General features: G+C 46.5%; 1 protein-coding gene across 4 annotated transcripts; it reads left to right on the forward strand.

Annotated features, from left to right (window-relative positions):
- Nucleotides 1-142: 142 nt before the first annotated feature.
- Sfxn2 (sideroflexin 2) lies at nucleotides 143-20,845 on the forward strand. 4 transcript variants are annotated; one of them, XM_029569654.1, is made up of 13 exons: nucleotides 179-279; nucleotides 5,632-5,756; nucleotides 8,325-8,485; nucleotides 8,654-8,824; nucleotides 11,011-11,109; nucleotides 12,559-12,634; nucleotides 12,897-12,982; nucleotides 14,259-14,319; nucleotides 14,645-14,711; nucleotides 15,478-15,527; nucleotides 15,807-15,856; nucleotides 16,979-17,026; nucleotides 19,091-20,845. In XM_029569654.1, exons 3-13 carry the CDS (start codon nucleotides 8,325-8,327, stop codon nucleotides 19,188-19,190), a joined length of 969 nt encoding a protein of 322 aa, XP_029425514.1. In that variant the 5' UTR covers nucleotides 179-279; nucleotides 5,632-5,756; the 3' UTR covers nucleotides 19,191-20,845. The 4 variants fall into 4 exon arrangements, with proteins under 4 accessions (XP_008843888.1, XP_017656715.1, XP_029425514.1 ...); XM_008845666.3 differs by lacking the exon at nucleotides 5,632-5,756 and having other exon boundaries at nucleotides 143-279; XM_029569655.1 differs by lacking the exons at nucleotides 179-279; nucleotides 5,632-5,756 and adding an exon at nucleotides 444-620.
- The last annotated feature ends 1,383 nt before the right edge of the window (nucleotides 20,846-22,228 follow it).

Raw genomic sequence — 22,228 nt, forward strand, 5'->3', positions numbered from 1 at the left:
TAGCCAAAGTGCGCGAGCGCACCAAAGCTCCCACCCACTGCGCAGGCGGACTGGGTGGCGGCGGGAGGTGGGGGCTGGCTGGCAGGCGAGCCCAGGAGGGGTGCAAACCCGCCTCCGTGGCTGGCTCGAGCCTCCCGGGCTGTGATTGGTCGGGAAGGATGGGTGAAGGGGCGGGCGAGGAGGTGGTGCCTGGTCCCTGGCGGGCGGTGCGCGGAGTCTAGGCTTCCTGGCGTGCTGCGACTGGTGGCCGTGGTCTCGGTGCATCCCTCCTGGGACCAGGTAAGGGGCGTCAAGGGAAGGCCAGCCGCAGACCTATTTCCAATCTCCGAACGCCTCTGGAGGGAGCTTGAATCGACCTTGACTGTGCTCAGGCTGTAATGCAGCCCGGGCTGGACTGCCAGATGCAGAAGCCACGTGGCGGGTGGGGCGGACTAGGGCTGCCTGTGGACGTCTGGTTCCCCATGTCCTCGGATGTCCGGCTTTGGGACGCGGGAGTTGTGGGCTGCACCCCTATTTCTACAGTACTGTGTTAGAATCCCGGATGGGGAATTCCTGCTGGAAGGGAGGAGGTCGCATGAGAGAGGTCAGGAGGCTTGCTGGGCACTGCCCCCAGTAGTGAGGTGAGCTGACAGCCGATTGTAGGATGGTGTGGGATACACTGGACTGGACATTGGACTGGAAGTGCTACCCCCACTCCTCTCATGTAGAGGACCAATGAAGAGTTAACCCTTGCCTGTGTGCCAGGTCAGGTTCTGGACACTAGAGAAGCGGGGCTGGATACAGTCTGCCTTCACAGAAATTACATTCTTGCCAGTGAGATGTGTTTTCGTCAAGGTTCGTTTCATTCTTACAATCCTAGAATTCGGTCGTCGAACTGACTTGTACAAAACACTGTTTACAGTGTTGCATGTAAACACTGCAGCACAGGTAGAGGGAATAGAGTGACATCTTCCCAGGGATTGAACCCAGAATCCAGGGCCTTGTGCACTGAGCTACACCACATCCCCAACCCTAGAGTGTTTTGCATCCAAAGAGAACTTTTCTAATAGCTGATAAAGCCTCCCATCTGGAAGTTTGCTGATACGTATGTATGTACCTACCTCACAAATCAAGTACTTAGAGCATTGCTTGCCACAAATATAATTCATAGTTTAATCTAGATTTTAGGTTTCACTGCTCTTCATACCAATGTAGTTAGGGTGGCTGTAGTAGACGCAGATTTTCCCCGGAATGGTTTTCAGCTACTTTTGCGTTCAACTAAAGTATTTTTAAAAACATCTACATGCATAATCTGCCTCAGATCCTTGAAGAGAAACTCAGTTTAGAACCTTGACTAAGGATGTACAAGGTGAGTGGTTAGACTATAGCATGTACCTCTATCATCTATTGGCCTCTAGACTGTTGATTATTTAGTGGCTAAATGCGAATTCAGATCTGGTGGTGTGGTATCTGCTATCACAGTTGACATGGAGTCAGATGAGTGTCTGTAAGCATGGGTCTGGGCCTACTTGTTTAATCATCACTCTCATTCTCCAGCTTGCTCTAGGCAACCTTGACAGGAATCCTCCCCTATTTTGGTGGTTTTTGCTCTGGCCTTCTTGAGTCTTGAGCTGTCTGGATCTTCCAGGCCCTAGTGCATGTAGGGAAATACTCTTATCACAGAGTTAATGCCCATAGCCCTTGCTCTATGAGCTTTGATACTGTTTGCCAGAGAAGGTCAGCTCAGGGAAGGAAAAATTCTACTTTTTCATTTTTTCCTCTTCCCTCTCTGTGTCCACTCTCTCTTGCTCTCTCATTAAAATAAAAAAATTTTTTTTTACAGTTTTTTACTTAGTCGGGGAGGGGGGGGGAGGTGAGCATGTGCCATGGCACATGTGTGGAGGACAGAGGACACCTTGCTGCAGTCAGTTGTCTTCTATCATGTGGCTTCTGGAGACTGAACTCAAATTGTCAGACTTGGTGACCTGTCCTTTACCCACTGAGCCATCCCATGGGCCCCCTCTGATTTTTTTTTTTTTCGATTCAGAGTCTCATTGCATAGCTCGATCCTCCTGCTTCTGCCTCCCAGGCACTGAGATTACAGGCATGTGCTACCAGGCCTGGCCTATTTATTTATTTATTTATTTATTTATTTATTTACTTGGTATGTGGTATTTTGTAGGTGTGTGGTGTATACACATGCTCCTGTAGGTACATACATGTGTGTGTGCCTGCATGCTGGAGCCAGATGTTGACACTGGGTGTCTTCCTTAATCCTTCTCCACCTTATTTTTTTTTTTTTAATTTTTAATTTTTGGTCTTTTTGAGACAGGGTCTCTCTGTAGCCCTACCTGGCCTGGAACTTGCTATGTAGACCAGGCTGGCTTTGAACTCACAGAGATCCACCTGCCTCTGCCTCCCAAGTGCTGGGATTAAAGGCATGTGCCACCATACCTGGTCCACCTTATTTTTTGAGACAGGGCCTTTTACTGAACCTGAAGCTTGTTCAGTTAGGTTGGTTGGCCAGTAAGCTCCAGAGATTTGCTTCTTGCCGCAGCTCTGGGGTTATAGATACACTCCTTTACTATAAAGTGCCAACTTTATAGACGGAGCCATCTCTGTAGCTCCTTACTTTTTTTTTTTTTTTTGAAAGAGAATTAGGGCCTGGAGAGATGGCTCAGCTCTTAAGAGCATTAGCTGTTCTTGCAGAGGACCTGGGTTCAGTTGCCAGCACCCACATGGTGGCAAATAACCATCTCTAACTCCAGGTCCAGGGGATCCAACACGCTCTTCTGACCTTTTCAAGCATTGCACAACATGGGTGCACTTACATGCAGGAAATACATTCATATACATTAAATAGATAAAATATTTTTAAAAGGGTGAGAGAATATAAACTGTAGTGGAGAGAGGACCTATTTAGGTGACTTAGGGTCACAGCCTTGTGACCTTGGAGAAGTGAAGTCCTGCTACTGTTGGATTTTTGACTTGATCTGTTTGATGTTCACCTTTCTGTCTGTCAGAAGTGCCTGGTGCTGGCCCGTGTATATGGCAGATACACTGGAAGGACTAGATGTCACTTGTGTGGGAGGAGGGAGAGTAACCATGGACAAAACTGAGAGATCATATATGACTTGGTAAGGTGGGATTGACAATTTGTAATTTCATGAAAGAAATTCTGCTATTCTGTAACCAAGGCAAGCTCTGAGTTTGACTTAACAGAAGTGATGTCCTTGATGCCAAGAGAACCCAAGAATAAATTGCAACCTCTTTCTGGCGGTATATATTTATGGAGGGCATATGAAAGATGCAGCAGTGAATGTTATAGACATGGTCATAGTGCTCATGAACTTCACAGTCTGTCAGGGGAGGCAGACTTTACGCAAATAACTGTAAATGACAAAAAAGTGACAGATATAGAGGCCCATGCTGTGAAGAACAGGATGCTGTGGGAGCATAAAATGGAATGACCCGAGTTTGCCCTGAGGAGTCGGAGAACTGTGCCCTTTAAAAAGGGGAAATGTTTCAGATACGTAATGTAGATTTGGAGAGGAGCCTTATGGTTTATATCAAATAAGGACTGTGCACTTTCTATCCTGACCTCACAGAAGAAAGCAAAAATGTGTCAGTGAGATGGCTCAGTGGATAAAGGCACTTGTTACCTAGCCTGATGAGCTGAGTTTGATCCCCAAAATCCACAGAGTGGAAGGTGAGAACTGATTACTGCACAGGTTCTCTGACCTCCACATGTGCTCTGTGGCATGTGCCCCTCTAATAAATAAGTAAATGTAATAATATAAAAAGCAATAGTTGTCTGGCGTGGTGGTGCATGCCTTTAATCCTAGCACTCAGGAGGTAGAGGCAGGTGGATCTCTGTGAGTTCGAGGCCCAGCCTGGTCTCCGTAGTGAATCCAGGACAGCTGGGGCTTCAGGGAGACCCTGTCTCAAAAAGATCAAAAAAAGCCGGGCATGGTGGCACACGCCTGTAGTCCCAGCACTTGGGAGGCAGAGGCAGGCGGATCTCTGTGAGTTCAAGGCCAGCCTGGTCTACATAGTGAGTTCCAGAACAGCTGGGGCTTACAGGGAAATCCTGCTTCAAAAAGACTAAAAAAAACCCCAAAAAACAAAAAACAACAGTTGAGCCAGGCCTGGTAGCACACGCCTTTGATCCCAGCACTGGAGGCAGAAGCAGGCAGATCTCTGTGAATTTGAGGCCAGCCTGGTCTGTGTAGCAAGTTCCAGGCCAGCTGGTGCTATAGGGAGACACTGTCTCAAAAAAGAAAAACAACAACAACAAAACAATAGTCATATGTATAATAGCACATCATAATAGAATGGCTTCTCCAATGAGAGACAGAGAACTTTGTAATGTTAAGCTGAGGCTGGGGAGAGATGACAGAGAAGGTTGGCTGTGTAGGTATATGTATGTATAGTGTGTTGGGGGGTCAGTGCATTTTGCTTAGTTGATCAGGCTGTCCCCGGATAATGTGAGCTTGTGACTCTGAACACCAAGGAAATGTGTGATTTGCCAACCCACCAAGCTCCTTTTAGCTTCTTTTCCCTGAGTGCAGTTGGACTGAGAAAATTGCCTTTGGTCTTGGATCCAACCTGCTGGGACCCAGTGGAATAAGAGACAAGTCAGAGTTCTGGTAGTGGACACTTGCATTCTTAGCTTCTGCCTTCTCCAGAGACTGCCACTTCAGGCATAGCATTAGGGCTAGGCAAGGATGTTGTGGGCACTGCATGTTAGCCCTTCCCCCTTTCCAGGTTCCTTCATCTTAGAAATAACTGGCTCCTAGCTGGGTGTGGTGGCACATGCCTTTAGTCCCAGCAGAGGCAGAGGTAGGTGGATCTCTGTGAGTTCAAGACCAGCTGGGGCTTCAGGGAGACCCTGTCTCTAAAAGACCGGGAAAAAAAAAAAAAAACGGTTGGAGAGATGGCTCAGTGGTTAAGAGCACTGACTGCTCTTGCACAGGACCCGGGTTCGATTCCCAGCACCCATATGGTGGCTACGAACTGTTCTTAACTCCATCCAGTTCCAGGGGAATTCAAAGCCCTCTTCTGATTGCCACGGCATTTCACGACATAGGTGCACTCACATACATGCAGGCAATTCACTCATACACATAAAAATAACAAAGTATTTAAAAAAAAGAAAAAGAGAAATATCTGGCTCCTAGCATATCAACCACTTGGCCTCTCCTACCCTAACAACAACAGAAAATTTAAAGTTGACCCTATTCCCTCCTGTTGTCTCCATCTGCCTCCTATCTCTCCTGCATTCTTTCCCATCTCTAGCCCCTCTCCTCCTTTCTTAGCCTCTTAAATTTAGCATTTCTTCAGGGCTGATCTTCAGCTCTCTCCCATTCTCAGAAGTATTCTCACTAGAAAATTTCAGCTTAAATGACCTCAGTGCTGCTGACTGTGCTTGTTTGCTTCTAGCCTAGACCTTTGTACTTTCTTTCAAGCTTGAATACTCACCTACAGGCAAGCTGAACTCTTCTTCAGCAGATGCTAAATCCTCATTCTAGGCACCAGGGTGATCATGTTGAGCAAAATGAATATATCCCCTGACTTAACAGGTAAAGAGCTGCACTCTTTTGAACCATGAGCCAAAAATAATCCTTTCCTTTCCTAAATTGCTTTTGTTAGGTATTTTGTCACAGGGACAAGACAGTAACCAATACAGAAAATTGACACCTAGGAGTGAGACTTTTGCTGTGATAAATTTGCTGTGGCTTGTAGGCCTTTGAAACTGGTTTGCAGGAGGAATATGGGTGAGTTTGGAGCTGTGCTATAAGAAGAGCTTAATGGGATCGTTTTGGAGTTTGGAACACTAGAATTCCAAGAAATATGTATATAGTGGAGGCTTGCCTGATGAGGTTTCAGAGGGGAACTAGGAATCTATTGGGAAGTAGCCTAGAAGGCATTCATGTTACTGCCGGTGCCAGCTGGCCAAAACGGACAGTACCTGAAAAGGGGGAGTGAGGATTGAAAGAAAAGAAAGAAGACAGGAAAGACACTTCTTGGGAGGGCTCACAGTAAATACTGCCAGCCTCGATTTATTTCAGTACTGTCTTTTTATACAGAAGAACTCAATTAGTTACAATTGCTGTATTTCCCCACCTGTATCTGAGGGTCAGGGAGCGGTCAGATCAAAGGCTTCTTGGATCCTTTTGTTTACCACTAATGCCTCAAGGTCAGGTATTGTGAGGCTCTCCAGAAAACTTCGCCCTCCTGAATGGGCAGGTTAAGTACTGGTTTGCATGACACAAACTCAGTAAATGAGGCTGCCAACAGCTCAATGATTAGCGGCTCCCGACATGTTACTTTCTGGCAAATGTGCATTCTGCCCATGTTTTCCAAAGTTTGAGTGAGGCCCCTAAGTTGTTTGCGGAAATTTCAAGAAAGCATAACATCAAGGCTATGTCATGATTACTATCCAATAATTTTATTTTTTTCTTTTTGTCTTTTTGAGACAGGGTCTTTCTATAGCCCCAGCTGTCCTGGAACTCACTATGTGGACCAGGCTGGCCTCAAACTCACAAAGATCCACCTGCCTCTGCTTCCCAAGTGCTGGGATTAAAGGTGTGCGCCATCATGCCCAGCTCTTTATGTTTTTTGAGACAGGGTCTCCCTGTAGCCCCAGCTGGCCTGGAACTCACTATGTAGACCAGGCTGGCTGCCTTGAACTCACAGAGATCCACCCGCCTCTGCCTCCCAAGGACGGGTGCTATCACACCCATCCCCAATAATCTTTTTTTTTTGGTCTTTTTGAGACAGGGTCTCCCTGTAGCCCCAGCTGTCCTAGAAGTCACTATGTAGACTGGGCTGGCCTTGAACTCACAGAGATCTGCCTGCCTCTGCCTCCTGCATGCTGGGATTAAAGGCATGCACCACCACACCTGGCCCAATAATCTTTTTTTAAAAAATTATTTTTATTTTGTGTGTATTGCCTGCATGTGTGTAAGTACACCTGTGTTGTATAATGCCCAAGGAGGTCAGAAGAGGGCATTGAATCCCCTGGAACTAGAGATACAGACATTTGTTAACCATGTGGGTGCTGGGAACTGAACCCAGGTCCTCTGCAAGAGCAGCCTGTGCTCTTAACCACAGAGCCATTTCTTCAGCCCCTATGTAATAATCTTAGATCTACAGTGAGAAAAAGCAGAAAGATATAAGAAACAGTGTGTGAGCAAGTTTAAAGACATTGACAAAGTGGACATGGAGAAAGCAGAGGTAGTTAAAGAGGTGAGTGCCATTAAAGAGAAACTCCGTGTTCTTCACTAGGATGATGGGAAAGTGGCTCTGAGGACAATCTGTTCCTCCAATCTAAGGCTTCACTTTGTGAAAAATGCAAATCCATTTGTAAGGAGAGAATCTGAATTGAAAATGCCTCCAAAAGTGGTTCACTGCTACTCAAGAGTATCCCCCACCTGGGAAATTGTTTTCCCAAGTTTGGTTGCCAAGGCATACAGAGGTCACTCTTAGCTGTGGTTGAAAGGGGACCACATCGTGAGCAGTAGAATTCAGCAGAATTGTTCGTGAGGATTGTCAAGCATGCAGAGTGCAAGAGTACAGGGTCATGGAGGCTATCACCAAGGTTTTAGAAAGCTGCTGGGATCAGACAAGTGATCCTCTGTTAGTGAGCCTGTGCCCTTTGCTTTCCACAGGTACTTCTGGGTACCCCCCCCCCCCATACACACTTTCCCCATTAGGTGAGGTGGGAAGACTGTAGGTGACAAGAGTTCCTCTTTCCCAAGCTGGTTAGGCTCTGGTGAAAAAGTTTCTCTGAGGGCAGGCCTTGTCAAGGGCAGTGGGTTCCTGTTTCAGGATGGCATCTTCTCTCCCTACCAGAAGCACCAAGAGAAATGATGCTGTTTCACAGGTGGGCTCTAATTGCTTTGTTAGACTCCGAGCACCCCTGGAACAGGTACTGTCTTGTCTCTTTATCGAATCTCTCCCACAGTGTGGTCAAGAACAAGGCTGGCTAGCATATACCCAGGAAACACTTACTGGACTGAGTTACTTAGTTGGGTGAACAATCATAGGGGCCTTCTAGATCAAAAGGGAAGATGGACTTCCGGGCATGTTGATGTACACCTTTAGTCCTAGCACTTGGGAGGCAGAGGCAGGCAGATCTCTGTTAGTTCAAGGCCAGCCTGATCTACATAGTGAGTTCCAGGCCAAAAAAAAAAAAAAAGGGAGGGGGGAAGATACCCTTGGTGAAACTGGTGAAAGCAGGCAGTCTCTGACTGCCAGTGCCTCTGGGACAGATTTTGATTTGGAAGTCAGTCCTCATTCTTCCTCTGTCCCTTAAGTTCACAATTTTGTGTCTAAACAAGATGGAGGCCAACCTGTCTGGCTTTAACATTGATGCTCCCCGCTGGGACCAATGCACTTTCCTGGGTCGTGTGAAACACTTCTTTAACATCACGGATCCCCGCACTGTCTTCGTATCAGAGCAGGAGCTGGACTTGGCCAAAGTGTTGGTGGAGAAGAGCAGGTGAGTGAGTGTTGAGGGGATACAGCTGGAGACATGAGCATTGACGGACTCTCTAGGGGAGGTAGAAACTGAAGGTGAAAGAGTTGGCAGAGGTCTCAGGAAGAAGGGAGAAGTAAGAGGGAGACTGGGATCGGGCCAGTGGTAATGCTTGTTGTCCTTTGGTGACAGGATGGGGGTTGTGCCTCCTGGCACCCAACTGGAACAGCTGCTGTATGCCAAGAAGCTGTATGACTCAGCCTTCCACCCAGACACCGGGGAGAAGATGAATGTCATTGGGCGCATGTCCTTCCAGGTTCCCGGTGGCATGATCATCACAGGCTTCATGCTCCAGTTCTACAGGTAGGCCCTGAGAGCCAGGATGAGGTTAAGTTAGGCAGGGAGTCACTTGCAATAGTAATAGCAATCTTCTTGATTAGTCACTGACCAGATACTGGGCACTATGCTAAGTTCTTCGCAGCTATGGCCTCATGTAACCCTCTCCACAGCCCTATATGTTTCCCTTTGATTGATGGAGTTCTAGAGAGGCTAAGTCCAAGTTCATGATCGAGAACTATAGGGGCCTGGATGATAATGGAAACATCATTAGAGGTCTCTCTAGTACTCAATGAATAGGCTATCCATTCTAAGTCTTTAAAAAAATTTTTTTTAAATCGTTTTGAGACAGGGTCTCCCTGTAGCCCCAGTTGCCTAGAACTCTTTTTTTAGGCAGAGGCAGGCAGATCTCTGTGAGTTCAAGGCCAGCCTGGTCTCCATCTTCTGACTTCGGTGAGCGTTGCATGACATGGATGCACTTACATACCTGCAAGTACTACACAAAACACATAATGTAAAAATAACAAAATATATTTTTTTAAATTTTTATTATTTTTATTTTATATGTATGCGTGTATTCCCTGCATGTTGGTAAGTGCACCCGTGTCGTGCAATGCCCGTGGAGGTCAGAAAAGGCTGTCAGATCCCCTGGGACAGGAATTATGGACAGTTGTTAGCTTCCACGTGGGTGCAGGGATTCGAACCCGGGTCTTCTGCAAGAACAGTGTTCTTAACCGCTGAGCCATCTCTCCAGCCCTATTATTTTTATTTTATGTGTATGAGTATATTGCCTGCATGTAGGAAGGTACACCTATGCCATACAATGGGTGTACCACCAGTGGGAGGTCAGAAGAGGGCATCAGATCCCCTGGAACTGGAGTTACAGATGGTTGTTACCTGCCAAGTGGGTGCTGGGAATCGAACTTGGGTCTTCTGCAAGAGCAGTCAGTGCTCTTAACCACTGAGCCATCTTTCCAGCCCCTCGCCTAGAACTCTTTATAGAGACCTGTGAGATCTGCCTGCCCCTGCCTCCTGAGTGCTGGGCTAAAGGTATGTGTCAGTATGTGTGGCTATTTTTTTTTTTTTTTTTTTTTTTGGTGTTTTTGAAACAGGGTCTCACTATGCAGCCCTGGCTGGCCTGGAACTCACTATGTAGACAAGGCTGGCCTAGAACTCACAGAGATCCTCCTTTCTTTGTCTCTCAAGTGCTTGGATTAAAGGTGCTGGCTGAAAAAAAACCTTTTAAAAAATTACATTTATTTTATTGTGTGTGTTTAGGGAAGGGGTACATGACACAGCATGCATGTGGAGGGTTCTCTCCATGATGTGAAACCCTGGGATCGAACTCAAGTTGTTATGGTGGCAAGTGCCTTTTATGCATGAGCCATTTTACTAGCTTCCTAAGTTCTTAAAGTACGAATTCCTCAGTGAATTTATGTTTCTAATTTAACATAGAAATGAAAAAAATGAAGTCACCAGGTGTGGTGGCACATGTCTTTAATCCCAGTACTTGGGAGGAAAAGGCAGGCAGATCTCTATGAGTTGGAGGCCAGCCTGGTCTACATAATGAATTAAAGAAAAGCTAGGGCTACTTAGTGAGAGATCTTGTCTCAACAAAACAAAAAAAACCAACCCCCTCCCCCCTCTTGCAAAGGCTGGTTTCTTGTCTGGCTTGTTTAGGAGGGAATGAGCTTTCCAGTTAGCTGCTGGATATGACCCTCCCTCTCCCCTCATTCCTCCCCTCTCTTCCCCTTTTCTCACCCTTTGTCCTGCAGCACTGTGTATTCATTTGCTCAGTTGAGCTAGGCCTTGGGCCAGGTGCTGGAGGTTAAAGATTTTAGGCTCTCTCCTCTTGAAGCTTTGTTGGGGAGACTCAGGAATAAACAGAGTGTAGGTTGGGAAGTGGTAGGTTGGGAGAAGAACTTTGGGTCGTGGGGACAGGGCACATGGAATGATTGTCTCCGGAGGGGTGGAGGAAGGGTCAGAAAAGTGCCAAGAAGAAAAGCATCTTAACAGAGCAAGATTTTGCCCTGTAAAGAAGGAGGAGGGTAGATATTCTAGGCAAGGATCCAGCCTATATATACAAAAGCCCGGGGGCATTTAGGGAAAAAAAAAAAAAAAAAGTAATAGCCCAAGGAACTGCAGATCCTGTAGTGCCCAGTGTACCCCAGGTCCTCTCTTTTATTCCCTCTCCACCTCTCCCTTTCTCATAGGACGATGCCGGCAGTGATCTTCTGGCAATGGGTAAACCAGTCCTTCAATGCCTTGGTTAACTACACCAATAGGAATGCAGCTTTCCCCACATCACTCAGGTAGGAGACCTAAAGTGAAGGTCATCCTCTTGCCTCCCCAAGAGCAACCCTGAAGGGCTTTGGCTGTGGTTCTTTCCTAGGTGGGGGCCCACTCCCTGCAGGTGGTCAGGTTGCCCTTTTCCAGTGTTTGGGATGTTTTTTTAGACTGATTAGGAGAGTTATCTTCTTCCCAGACATGTTCAAAATATGTTTGTTCATTTTAATGAGTTTTTCTTATTTTTTTAAAGGTTTATTTTTATTTATGTGTACCTGTATGTCTGTGTGTGCTGTGTAGGTACAGGTGATTACAGAGGCCAGAGAGGGCATCAGATCCCCTGGAGCTGGAGTTACAGGCAGTTGTGAGCTGCACCATATGGATGGGTACTGGGAACTGAACTTGGGTCCTTAAAGATGAACAAGTGCTCTCAACCACTGAGCTATCACTCCAGCCCCAAATTTCTCTTAAGTGTGAATTATATACTCAGGCAAGGTTCCAAAAGCTGGGTATACTTTGATGAGTAAAACATTGTGGTCCTTAAACAAGATCTTTTTTCTTTTCTTTTTCTTTTTTTTTGTTCTTTTTGAGACAGGGTTTCCCTGTAGCCCTAGCTGACCTGGAATTCACTATGTAGACCAGGCTGGCCTCCCAAGTGCTGGGACTAAAGGTGTGTGCCATCATACCATCCTTAAACAAGACCTTTTTAAACAGGCTAGGCATGGTTGGCACACACCTTTAATCTCAGTCCTCTGGAGACAGAGGCAGTTAGATTTCTGTGAGTTCAAGGTCAGCCTCATCTACATAGCAAGTTCTATGCCAGCCAGAGCTACACAGTGAAACCCTGTCTCAAACAAAACAAAACAACAACGAAAACTTTTAATGAACACAGCGACCTATCTCAGATTGGGATTGCTGCCATTTCAGACATAAACAAGGTAATAAAATAGTGAACAGCAGAGGGCTGTTTATGGGGATAGGCCCTTTGGGAGATGGTATTCATCTGGGTTATGAAAGATAGGGACTTACTCACACAGGAGCCCAGGAGGGGCTCCTCTGCCTTCTGCTGATTCTCTAGACAGAGAGCAGTATAGGCTCTGAATTAAGACCAGACGTGGTAGTGCATGCCTTTAATCCCAGCATTCTGGAGGCAGAGCCAGGCAGATCTCTGTGACATTGAAGCCAGCCTGGTCTACATAGCAAGTTCCAGGCCAGCTGGGACTACAGAGAGACCCTGTCTCAAAAAGACTCCCCTTCAAAGAAAGACTATGATATGTTTAAAATACTAAAAGAGGGACCAAGGACACTTGGGCATTGAAGATAAGGTGTCCTGAGATGAACCTGGGGCCTGATCACTTCAGTCCTGAAGTTTTGTTATTAGTTTCTCACCAAAGCCTCTGGCTTTGCCTCAGCACCTGTGGCTCACCAATGCCAACACCTATGCTTTCTTCCCTCTGGTATTTCACTTCCGCTAGGCAGATGGCTCTCTCCTATTTCACAGCCACTACCACTGCTGTGGCCACGGCCGTGGGCATGAACATGTGGACAAAGGTGTGTATGGTTGGGGCTGCTGTGGGCATGGTGGTCACCAGGGGGCAGCAAAGTTCTAGGGAAAACAGCAGAGGTGTGCCCACACTGGTCCTTCATGGGAGTTTGGGGATTTCATAGACCGGGATCCCAGATCCCAGACTATGGTCTGGACATACAGCAGTAGCAAAGTTTAATTGCCTCTCCTCATTTATAATCCAAAGCCTCCTTCACTTACATCTTCCCATGAGCTTGAACAGCTCCCATTGTTCCTTGCTTCTAACAGAAAGCTCCACCCTTGGTGGGCCGCTGGGTCCCCTTTGCCGCTGTGGCTGCAGCTAACTGTGTCAATATCCCAATGATGCGACAGCAGTGAGTACGGGAACCCTGTTTTCCTTTCACACAGGATTAGCAGGGAAGGGCAGGAAGCCAAGTTGGTGGGTAGCTAGCTTCTTGAGGCTGAGGTGATACGGAAGACCATGGAGCCCAGCCTCTGAAGGGTTTTGGAGGGCTACCACTCCTGGGACCATTACTAGAGGGGTGGGTGACTTATAATTAGTATCTTGATTGTTGAGGGATGGGGAGGGGGAGGTAGCATGGACCTGTCGGGGGTAGATCCTGTCAATTAAAAAATTTTTATTGGGCCGGGTGTGGTGGCGCATGCCTTTAGTCCCAGCACTTGGGAGGCAGAGGCAGGTGAGTCTGTGTGAGTTCAAGGCCAGCCTGGTCTACATAGTGAGTTCCAGGTGTTTTGAGACAGGGTTTTGCTATATAACCCTGGCTGGCCTTGAACCCACTCTGTAGCCCAGGCTGGTCTCAGACCTGCATTGATCTTCTGCCTCTGCCTTTGGAATTCTGGAATTACAGGTGTGTACTACCATCTACAGCTTGTTCTGTTGCATTATTTTCCTTTGCCTTTTGGGGCTTGAACCCAGAGGCTCTTGCATGTTAGTTAAGGACTCTACGTCTACACACCCAGCCCAGTTTCTGTTTCTTTTTTCTTTTTGTCTTTTTCTAGAATATAATGGATACTACATACATAAGAACTGGTTTTCATCATCGTCCATAGCTACAGCCTATTTTGTTGGCAAATGAAGGCTTACCACAGTAACCCCTGTAGAAAGAGTACATGGAATGTCACAAATATACATCTTTCTCCATCCAGCTTTCTCAGAAGTTTAATGAGTGTAACTGCCTATCTGGTCTCCAGTTGAGAGCTGTCAAGAGCTGGCCCAAGAACAGAATAGCCACTGTTTGGGGAGTGACAACCATGTCAGGCACTGTGGCCAGCATCTCATTTAATCCTCTTCAGGTTCTATGAATTAGACTGGTGCCAGGATTATCGCTTTTCCAGATGAGGAAAATTGAGGCTTTAGAAGAATTAAGGATCATCCTCAAAATCACAGACACGGTCTGCAGTTTCCCAAGTCAGCCTAGGCAGTGTGGGCCCAGGGCTGGCTCTCTTAGCCACTGCTCTGGATCACTTCTAATATCACTCCCTGAAGTGCAGAGGGAGATTGAAAGGCCAGACTGCAGGAGGGGGCTTCCTGGAATTTCAGTGCCCTGGTGTTGGTGGTCTTGTGTGTCACATGCTGGGCAAACTCCCAACACCTATTTTCTAAGTCCAGAAATTTCTGTTTATGTTTAGGGAACTCATCCAGGGCATCTGTGTGAAGGACAGGAACCAGAATGAGCTTGGCCGTTCTCAGGTGAGCAGAGGAGAGAATTCCTCCTCAGACTCTGTCCCCTCCATAGTGACCAGACATGGCCTGGGTGCCATTACAGGATGGAAACAGCTTTCCCCTGGCTCCTTCCTCATTCTCTATTCCCATGTTCCTCTGTTCAGAACAGGCTTCCCTCATCATTTCAGGTTCTGAAACCATAGAAGTTTGTCTGGGTAGGAGGGGTTGGGTAAGGATACTTAGCTCCTGGTAGGTCTATCCCACCCCCTTTACCAGCTCAGACTTGGCCATGACCCTGACTTTTTTCTTTATGGTGTGGATAAGTGATTCCTGAAAACTATTCTGCCTTCAGAGAGCTGCAGCTGTGGGCATCACTCAAGTGGTTATTTCCCGGATCACCATGGCAGCCCCTGGCATGAGTAAGATGGGGAACACCTCCCATCTTGGGGGACACTTGAACATCTGCTAGAGACCTCAGCCACCTCAGCTTTCAGGTGGGAGGCAAGACACCAGCAGCTTTGCTTCTCTTTCTGGTTTTCGTGAGGGCTGAAAGCCCAGGAGCCCACCCATATTCCTAGATTTCAGTTAATCTGATTTTGGGGAGAATGGTATTTTCATTTAACTAATATTCACTAAACACCAGTGGGAGGTACCTGGGAGACAGTGGTAGAGAGAAGATATTGCCTGCTGTGTTTTTCAGCAGGGGTATATTCACAGAATAGGATACGGAACTTGTTTGCATGAGCCTTCAAAGAGTTTTGATTTTTTTGTTTTGTTTCGTTTGAGACAGGGTCTCCCTGTCACCCCAGCTATCCTGGAAGTCACCATGTAGACCAGGTTGGTCACAATCTCTCAGAGGATCCACATGCCTCTGCCTCCTGAGTGCTGGGATTAAAGGCATGTACCGCCATGCCTGGCAAGAGTTTTTAATTTTGAGAAGGATGCTGTGGGTCTGGTGGCACATGTCTGCCTGTTGTTTCTCATGGACACATTTTTCAGGCATGCTTTCACTGGGTCATAGAGAGAGGCTGGGTAGCAGTGCCTATGTATTTCTCCCAATGACAAATATTTTCTAGAACTTCTGGGAAAGTGGGAGCCTTCTTCCGCCTCTGATATGACTGCAGAACTAGGTCTTGGGGGGAGTCTTCCAACTTCCCTCTCAGCCACTTTCCTGGTCTCTTCTAGTCTTGTTACCAGTCATCATGGAAAGGCTGGAGAAGCTGCATCTGATGAAGGTAGGTGGGGTTCCCTCTGCCTGGAGCCCCTAGCCCCACTGAGATTCCTTCCCCATAGCCATTGCCTCATATTCTTACTAGAGTAGATTCCATACCTGTCCCTACTGGCCTCAGTTTCAGATACCAGAACCTGTCTCTGATCTTGTCAGACAGCAGGAAAATCCCCCTTCTCTCCTTTAGGGCAGCAGATCCTATCCTTGGTTTCTAGCTGGCCAAGAACATGGGGTCCACTGTAAGGTATCTAGGTTCCATGTGGACTTTTTTTTTTTTTTCCTGCAGAAAGTCAAAATGCTGCATGCTCCATTGCAGGTCTTGTTGTCTGGGTGCTTGTGAGTATGGTATTTTGATGGTTTGGAGTCTGTGGTGGCTGGGGCATCCAGCACATGTCTTAACCTGATTTCAGAGGTGGCCAGGCAGAACATAGTGGCTCCTGTGCAGCCCAGGTAGCTGAGGCAGGAGGATCATGAATTCATGGTCAGCTTGGGCTGCAGAGCATGACCTGGTGTCTCACACTTGTCATCCCTGCAGTTAGGAGGCTGAGACAGGAGAATCAGGTCAGGCTCACTTAGCAAGTTCAGGGCCAGCTTGGAGTATATGAGACCCTGTCTCAAAAAACTAAAACAAATAAAAAATCCAAACGTGGCTCTGTGACACATCTGAATAGGAGGTAGAGTCATTTCCAAGATCCTCTCTGTCCTCAGGTCTGGAGCAGTTTTAGAGACGAGACCAGAATGATGAGGCGTAGGTTTGGAGGCTGTCAGGCACCGTGGCAAATGGCACGTCATGCCAATGTTCTTAGGCACTTGCTGTTGACTGGATGCCATTAATTATGCTTTGCTGATCATACAGACAATGCCTTTCTCTGTGTGGCAGAGGTGCTTGTACAGGTCTTGGAGTTTGCTGTTCACTCTCCTTAGTCATATCATCATTTTCCTCCTCTGTTTATCATGGATGTGGAGTGGGGGTTGGGGTGAGGGAAGGATTTTATCTCCATGTCAAGATGAGTTTCCTAGAATATAGTTCAGTGGTAGAGTGCTTGACTAATATGCATGAGGCCCTGGGTTCAATTCTTGAGAGCAAGGAGGAAAAAAAGACACTGCTTGCTGATGATAGCTCAGTGGGTAGAGTGCTAGTCTAGCATACTGAGTTAGATCTCTTAGCATTGTGTAAATCAGGATGGTGACACACAGGCAGGCCTGTCCTCAAAGCAGGGGTAGAAGCAGGAGGGTTACGAGTTCAAAATCATCCTCTGCCTCAGCCAGCTTCTGCCCTTGGGCTACCTGAGACCCTATTTCAAAACAACAAAGAGTAGAGCAGGGCTGGAGGGAAAGGACTATTGGACAGGCAGGCCAGGTGTGGCTATCTTCCCCTTCCTTATGAGGGCTTAGGGACAAGGTGTGGTAGGGTCACAGGGACATGTCTCTAACACTCTGGTTTCTCCTTTCTTGCAGCCTCCTCTTCATGGTGCCAGTGGCATGTGGGCTCTTCCCACAGGAATGGTATCAGCCGTTTGTTGCCTGCTTTCTTTTAATGAATACTCTCTCCTACTGTTTCCCTGACCCATCCACTGTTCAGGGAGAGGGGTGTGTGGCAAGAAAGCAGCAATTTCCAAGGACAAGTGCCCATCAGCCTAAACTCTGGGCCTCTTAATACTGGGTAGATGGCAAACTAGTAAGATCTCCATGGGGTGGCAGTGGGAAGCCAGGAATAAGAGTTGCTCTTGCCCAGTGGAGAACGTGGCTGATGGAGGACAATGGGAGACTTCGTGTCCTGCTGACTGAGTGTTAGGAAGGTCCCTTCTGACTGGATTTGGTCTTTATTCTGCCTGATGCTTAGGTCTTTGCAATGACTTGTAACTTTTTGTTTCCCTTATATTTCCTGGTAAGAACAGTGGGAGAAGGGATGATGGGAAAGGGAGGGGAGATACCAGCCTGGGGTCAGCAGAGGCTGGCTCCCTGAAACCGGTCTCCCCAGCCTCTGTACTTTACTTCTGTATGGGTTCATTGACCATCTACCAGGTACCCCTTATGTTCTAAGCACTGTGTTTATAGTCTGGTAGAGAAGATAAAAGTTTAGCCAGGCGTGGTGGCGCACGCCTTTAATCCCAGCACTCGGGAGGCAGAGGCAGGCAGATCTCTGTGAGTTCAAGGCCAGCCTGGTCTACATAGTGAGTTCTAGGACAGCTGGGGCTACAGGGAGACCCTGTCAAAAAAACACCAAAAAAAAAATAAAAAAGTTTAAGAATTTCAGCCCAGGTAGAATGAAGTAGAGGTAGCATTTATTTTGATACACTACTTGGCCAATAATAATTTTGACTGGAAAAAAATCAAGAGCAGTAGTGTGTACCTATTATCCCACATTGAGGGTGGAGAGTGGGGCTAAAAAGGATTAAGGGTTCAAGATCAGTCTGGGCTATATAGACCCTAGAGACTCTATCTTAAAGCACACCCCCCCCTCAAATAACAACAAAAAAACCAAGTTGTGTGGTAGTACATGCCTAATATCTAAGCACCTGATAGGTGGAAGAAGGGGGATCAGGAATTTCAGACCAGCCTGGGCTACATAAGACCTTTTCTCAAAAATTAAGAAAAGGTATGGGGAGATAGCTCAGTTGGTAAAGTGCTTGCCATGACTCTCATGTTAGGGAGGCATAGACAGGATGATCCCTGAAGCTCACTGGACAGCTAGCCTAGCTGAATTGGTGAGCTCCAGGTTCAGTAAGAGACCCTCAAAAAATAAGATGGAAGGCAATTAAGAAAGACACCTGATGTTGACCTCTGGCCTCCACATACACATGTACACATACTTGCCCATTCAGATAATATACACACAAAAAGGGAAGAAATGATTTTTAAAAAGATATTTTGTATTTTATATGTATGAGTATATTGCCTGTATGCGTATAAATGCATCTGTGTCATCCAGTACCTGCTGAAGATCAGAAGAGGGTGCTGGATCCCTAGGAACTGGAGTTACAGACGGTTGTTAGCTGCCATGTAGGTGCTGGGAATTGAACTTGAGTCCTCTGCAAGAACAGCAAGTGCTCTTACCTGCTGAGCCATCTCTCTAGCCCCCAGGGAAAAAGTGACTTAAAAATTCAGAAAGGCCTCTGTTCTAGTTTCATTTTGTTACTGTAACAAACACCATGACCAAAAGCAACTTAGGGAAGAAAGGGCTCACAGTCCATCACTGAGGGAAGTCAGGGCAGGGACTCAAGCAGGAACCGTGGAGGAACACTGCTTGCTGGCTTACTTGCACAGGCTCCTGCTTAACTAGCGAGCTTATACAGTGCTGCCCAGGGAGTAGTACCACCCATAGTAGGCTAGGCCCTCCCACATCAATTGGTGATCAAGATAGTCCCTCACAGACATGTCCACAAATCAACATAATAAAGAATTACTCAGTTGAGACTTTTGAGGTGATTGTAGGCTGTGTCAAGTTGGTAGTTAATGCCAGTTAGGACAGACTTGTTGGAGGTGACATGCAAGGTGGGCTTTTTTTCAGGGTAAATTGTTGATTGTCCTGGATGGTATGCTCCTAACCCCTTTTGGTTCTCTTTTCAGTGAATTACCAGTTTCCTATCTAGAACCAGAGCTCCAGGACACCATCAAAGCCAAGTATGGTGAACATGTACCCTATGTCTACTTCAACAAGGGTCTCTAAATGCTCCATGGCATCAAGGACCAATCTGTCCCCTGTATGGACCAGTTCCTCCCTGGCTGTGCGAAACTGTCTCCACATTCCTTTTTGCAACAAGGTCTAAAGGCTAGGTTGAATAGAGTAGGCAGGTGGGGAGATGACTCCAGTTTCTACATGAGCACCTAGGTTATTGGACTCCAGAGAACAAAAATTAAAAGGGGGAATGAAGTGACTGGGGATATAGCTCAGTTTGTACAGTGTTTACTTAGTATGCACAAAGCCATAGACAAAGCATGGTTGGATATGGTTATAATCCTAGCATTCTGGAAGTAGAGGCAGGAAGATTAGAAGTTTTTTCTTTTTTGTTGTTTTTGAGACAGGATCTCCCTGTAGCCCCAGCTACCCTGGAACTTGCTATGTAGACCAGGCTGGCCTCAATCTCCAAGTGCTGGAAGATTAGAAATTTAAGGTTATCTTTGGGTACATAGGAAGTTTGAGGCTAGCCCAAGCTAGAGATTCCGTCTTAAATGAGTGGGCAGGGAAAAAGGACCAAAGTCTTCTGTCTACTTTGTCCTTAGCCCGTTCCTCAAGACCAGAAGTGAGGCTATCTCAGCAGAAGCCGCTGGTTATCTAGGCAGATACTTAAACTGGAGTAATTAGGAAATTTGTGATTCTTTCCTAGTCAGGATTAGGGAAAAACCCCTGGGACAAGAGCTCCAAGTCCTTTTTCTTCCTTTTGCCCTCCTCCCAGGTAAGGGACACTTTTACCTGTGCAATTCTATCCTGACTCAGGAAGGGAAAGGAGACCAGTCTGTGTCCCCTTGGGGCTCTTCTCTACTCTTCCTGGTTGTGCCCTGGGAATATTTATAGACTCATCAGGCACCTAGAGTTATTCCTACTGAAAAAGGAAAAATAACTGGACCAATAAATGCTTTCTTTAGTCCATTAGGTCAAACAGCAGAGAGACTGATAATGTACTGATAGGAAAGGGCAGTTGTAATTGGACACCTCTGAGAGGAAATCAACCAGGACCAAAGAGCTAAGAATGTACACAGCAAAACGCTTCACCAGAGTTCTGTGGTGCTTCACCCTAATGCCCTGACCATGGATGCTGATTTTGTTTTGTCTTAAATCATGTCTGGATCTGTTCTTGGGACCTTTCTGCTGTGGGAAGTCTCTTCTCTCATTGCCGCCTATCTATGTTTTACAAAATAAGTCCCTTTGCTGTGAGTAAAGGGATATGTGTAGCATTTGCCACACATTTTAATGGGTATGATTTCCTGGCCTCCTCCCTTCCTCAGCCTATTAGGTTAAATGCGAGAAAGACCAGCATGTACTGATAGGAAAGGGAAGTTGTACTTGGACACCTCTGAGAGGGAATCAGCCAGGATCAAAGAACCTTAAGAAAACACCGCCAAACAGCCATTTCAGGCTCCCTTATCTGGGCAGCTGAGGTGGCCTCTGGAGCTCCCTGGGGGTCTGTTATGGCCTACCTGGGGTCAGTGTATATATGAGTTTTGCTTGAGGCAGGCAGGTGCATCTCTGAGAGTTCAAAGCCAGCCTGGTCTACATAGCGAGTTCCAGGCCAGCTGGGGCTGCAGGGACAAAAAGACCAAAAAGATTTGCTGATTCTGTTCAAAGGCTATCACTGTGAACTGAATAAATGATTTGAAAGAGCACAAAACATTGTCTTGCAAACCAAGTTACTAAAGTCTGCTGGAAAGCTGGATCTCTGGTCTAACACTGACCTTGGCATATAGAGGGTATCTCAGGTATAAAGGGAATCTATCTATGCCTAGAGGCCATTGTCCATTTCCCTAATTAGAGAGCAGAATCTACTTGCCTCTGCTGAAGCATCACATTTCTCCCAGAAAGAAGAGCTTTGTTGTCTTAGAGCTAGAATTGGTGAGCTATAACACAGCCAAATATACCGGCTACACGGTTTACATGCATTTGAAAACTATGAAAAGGGTTATAAAAAAAACAAAAAACTGGAATGTGTGCCAAAGTCCCCGTGTATGTGTTATACAAGGTCTTACCATAAAAAGTCTCCCCACCAGGTGTGGTGTCACGCCTTTAATCCTATCATTGCAGAGGCAGAGGCAGGCCGATCTCTGGGATGGAGACTAGCCTGGTGGTCTACATAGTTCCAGGCCAGCTGTGGGTATAGGGAGACTCTGTCAAAGAGACCCCAAAAAAAAAAAAAAAAAAAAAGTCTCTTCACTACCCTTGAACAGTGGCTTTAAAAAAATTTTTTTTTAAAAATTTTATGTGTATTCATGCATTACCTGCATGTAGGTAAGTACGCCTGTGTCATGCAGTGCCCTTGGAGGACAGAAGAGGCTGTTGGATCCCCTGGAACTGGAGTTACGGACAGTTGTTAGCTGCCATGTGGGTGCTGGGATTCGAACCCCCAGGTCTTCTGCAAGTACAGCCAGTGTTCTTTACCACTGAGCCATCTCTCCAGCTCTTAAGAGTATATACCAGGGTCACCTGGAGAGCTTGTGAAAACAGGTGGCAGGGCCCATTCCTGGAATTTCCAATTCTGTAGGTTTAAGGTGGACTCAGGATATACATGTAATAGTTTACTGGTAATGTTGATTATGTTGGTCTGGGATCTTACCTGGAGAAATCCTGTTCTAAAGGGGAGGGCCTCCTTCTGATTCCAGCTGCCATTTAGCCCCACCCCTATTTGAAAAAGTTAAATATTTAACACCATAAATTCATGGGTTTTTATTTTTTGAGATGGTCTCAGTATGTAGCACTTGCTGGCCTGAAACTCAACTATGTAAACCAGGCTGACCTTGAACTTACAGAGACCACCTGCCTCTAGAGTACTGGGATTAAAGGTGTATGTCACCCTGCCCTCCCTTTTGTTTTGTTTAGACAGGGTCTTGCTGTATAGCACAGTCTGTCTTGGAACTATCATTTCGCCCCAGACTTCTGAGTGGTAGGATTATAGTTGTATCCCACCATGCCTGACCAAACTCATAAATTATACAATTTAGTGATTTAAAATGTAGTTATAAATCATCACTGTAATTCCAGAATACTTTGATTAT

Source organism: Nannospalax galili, unplaced genomic scaffold, assembly GCF_000622305.1.
Source record: "Nannospalax galili isolate Female #2095 unplaced genomic scaffold, S.galili_v1.0 scaffold161, whole genome shotgun sequence".
Taxonomy (NCBI): Eukaryota; Metazoa; Chordata; class Mammalia; order Rodentia; family Spalacidae; genus Nannospalax; species Nannospalax galili.

Excerpts from the sequence above, each read along its gene's own strand:
- Sfxn2 (XM_008845666.3), top strand. The coding sequence starts at position 8,325 with ATGGAGGCCAACCTGTCTGGCTTTAACATTGATGCTCCCCGCTGGGAC. Across the intron at positions 12,635-12,896 it reads GCATGAACATGTGGACAAAG|AAAGCTCCACCCTTGGTGGG; the intron begins GTGTGTATGGTT and ends TGCTTCTAACAG. Across the intron at positions 14,320-14,644 it reads ATGAGCTTGGCCGTTCTCAG|AGAGCTGCAGCTGTGGGCAT; the intron begins GTGAGCAGAGGA and ends TTCTGCCTTCAG.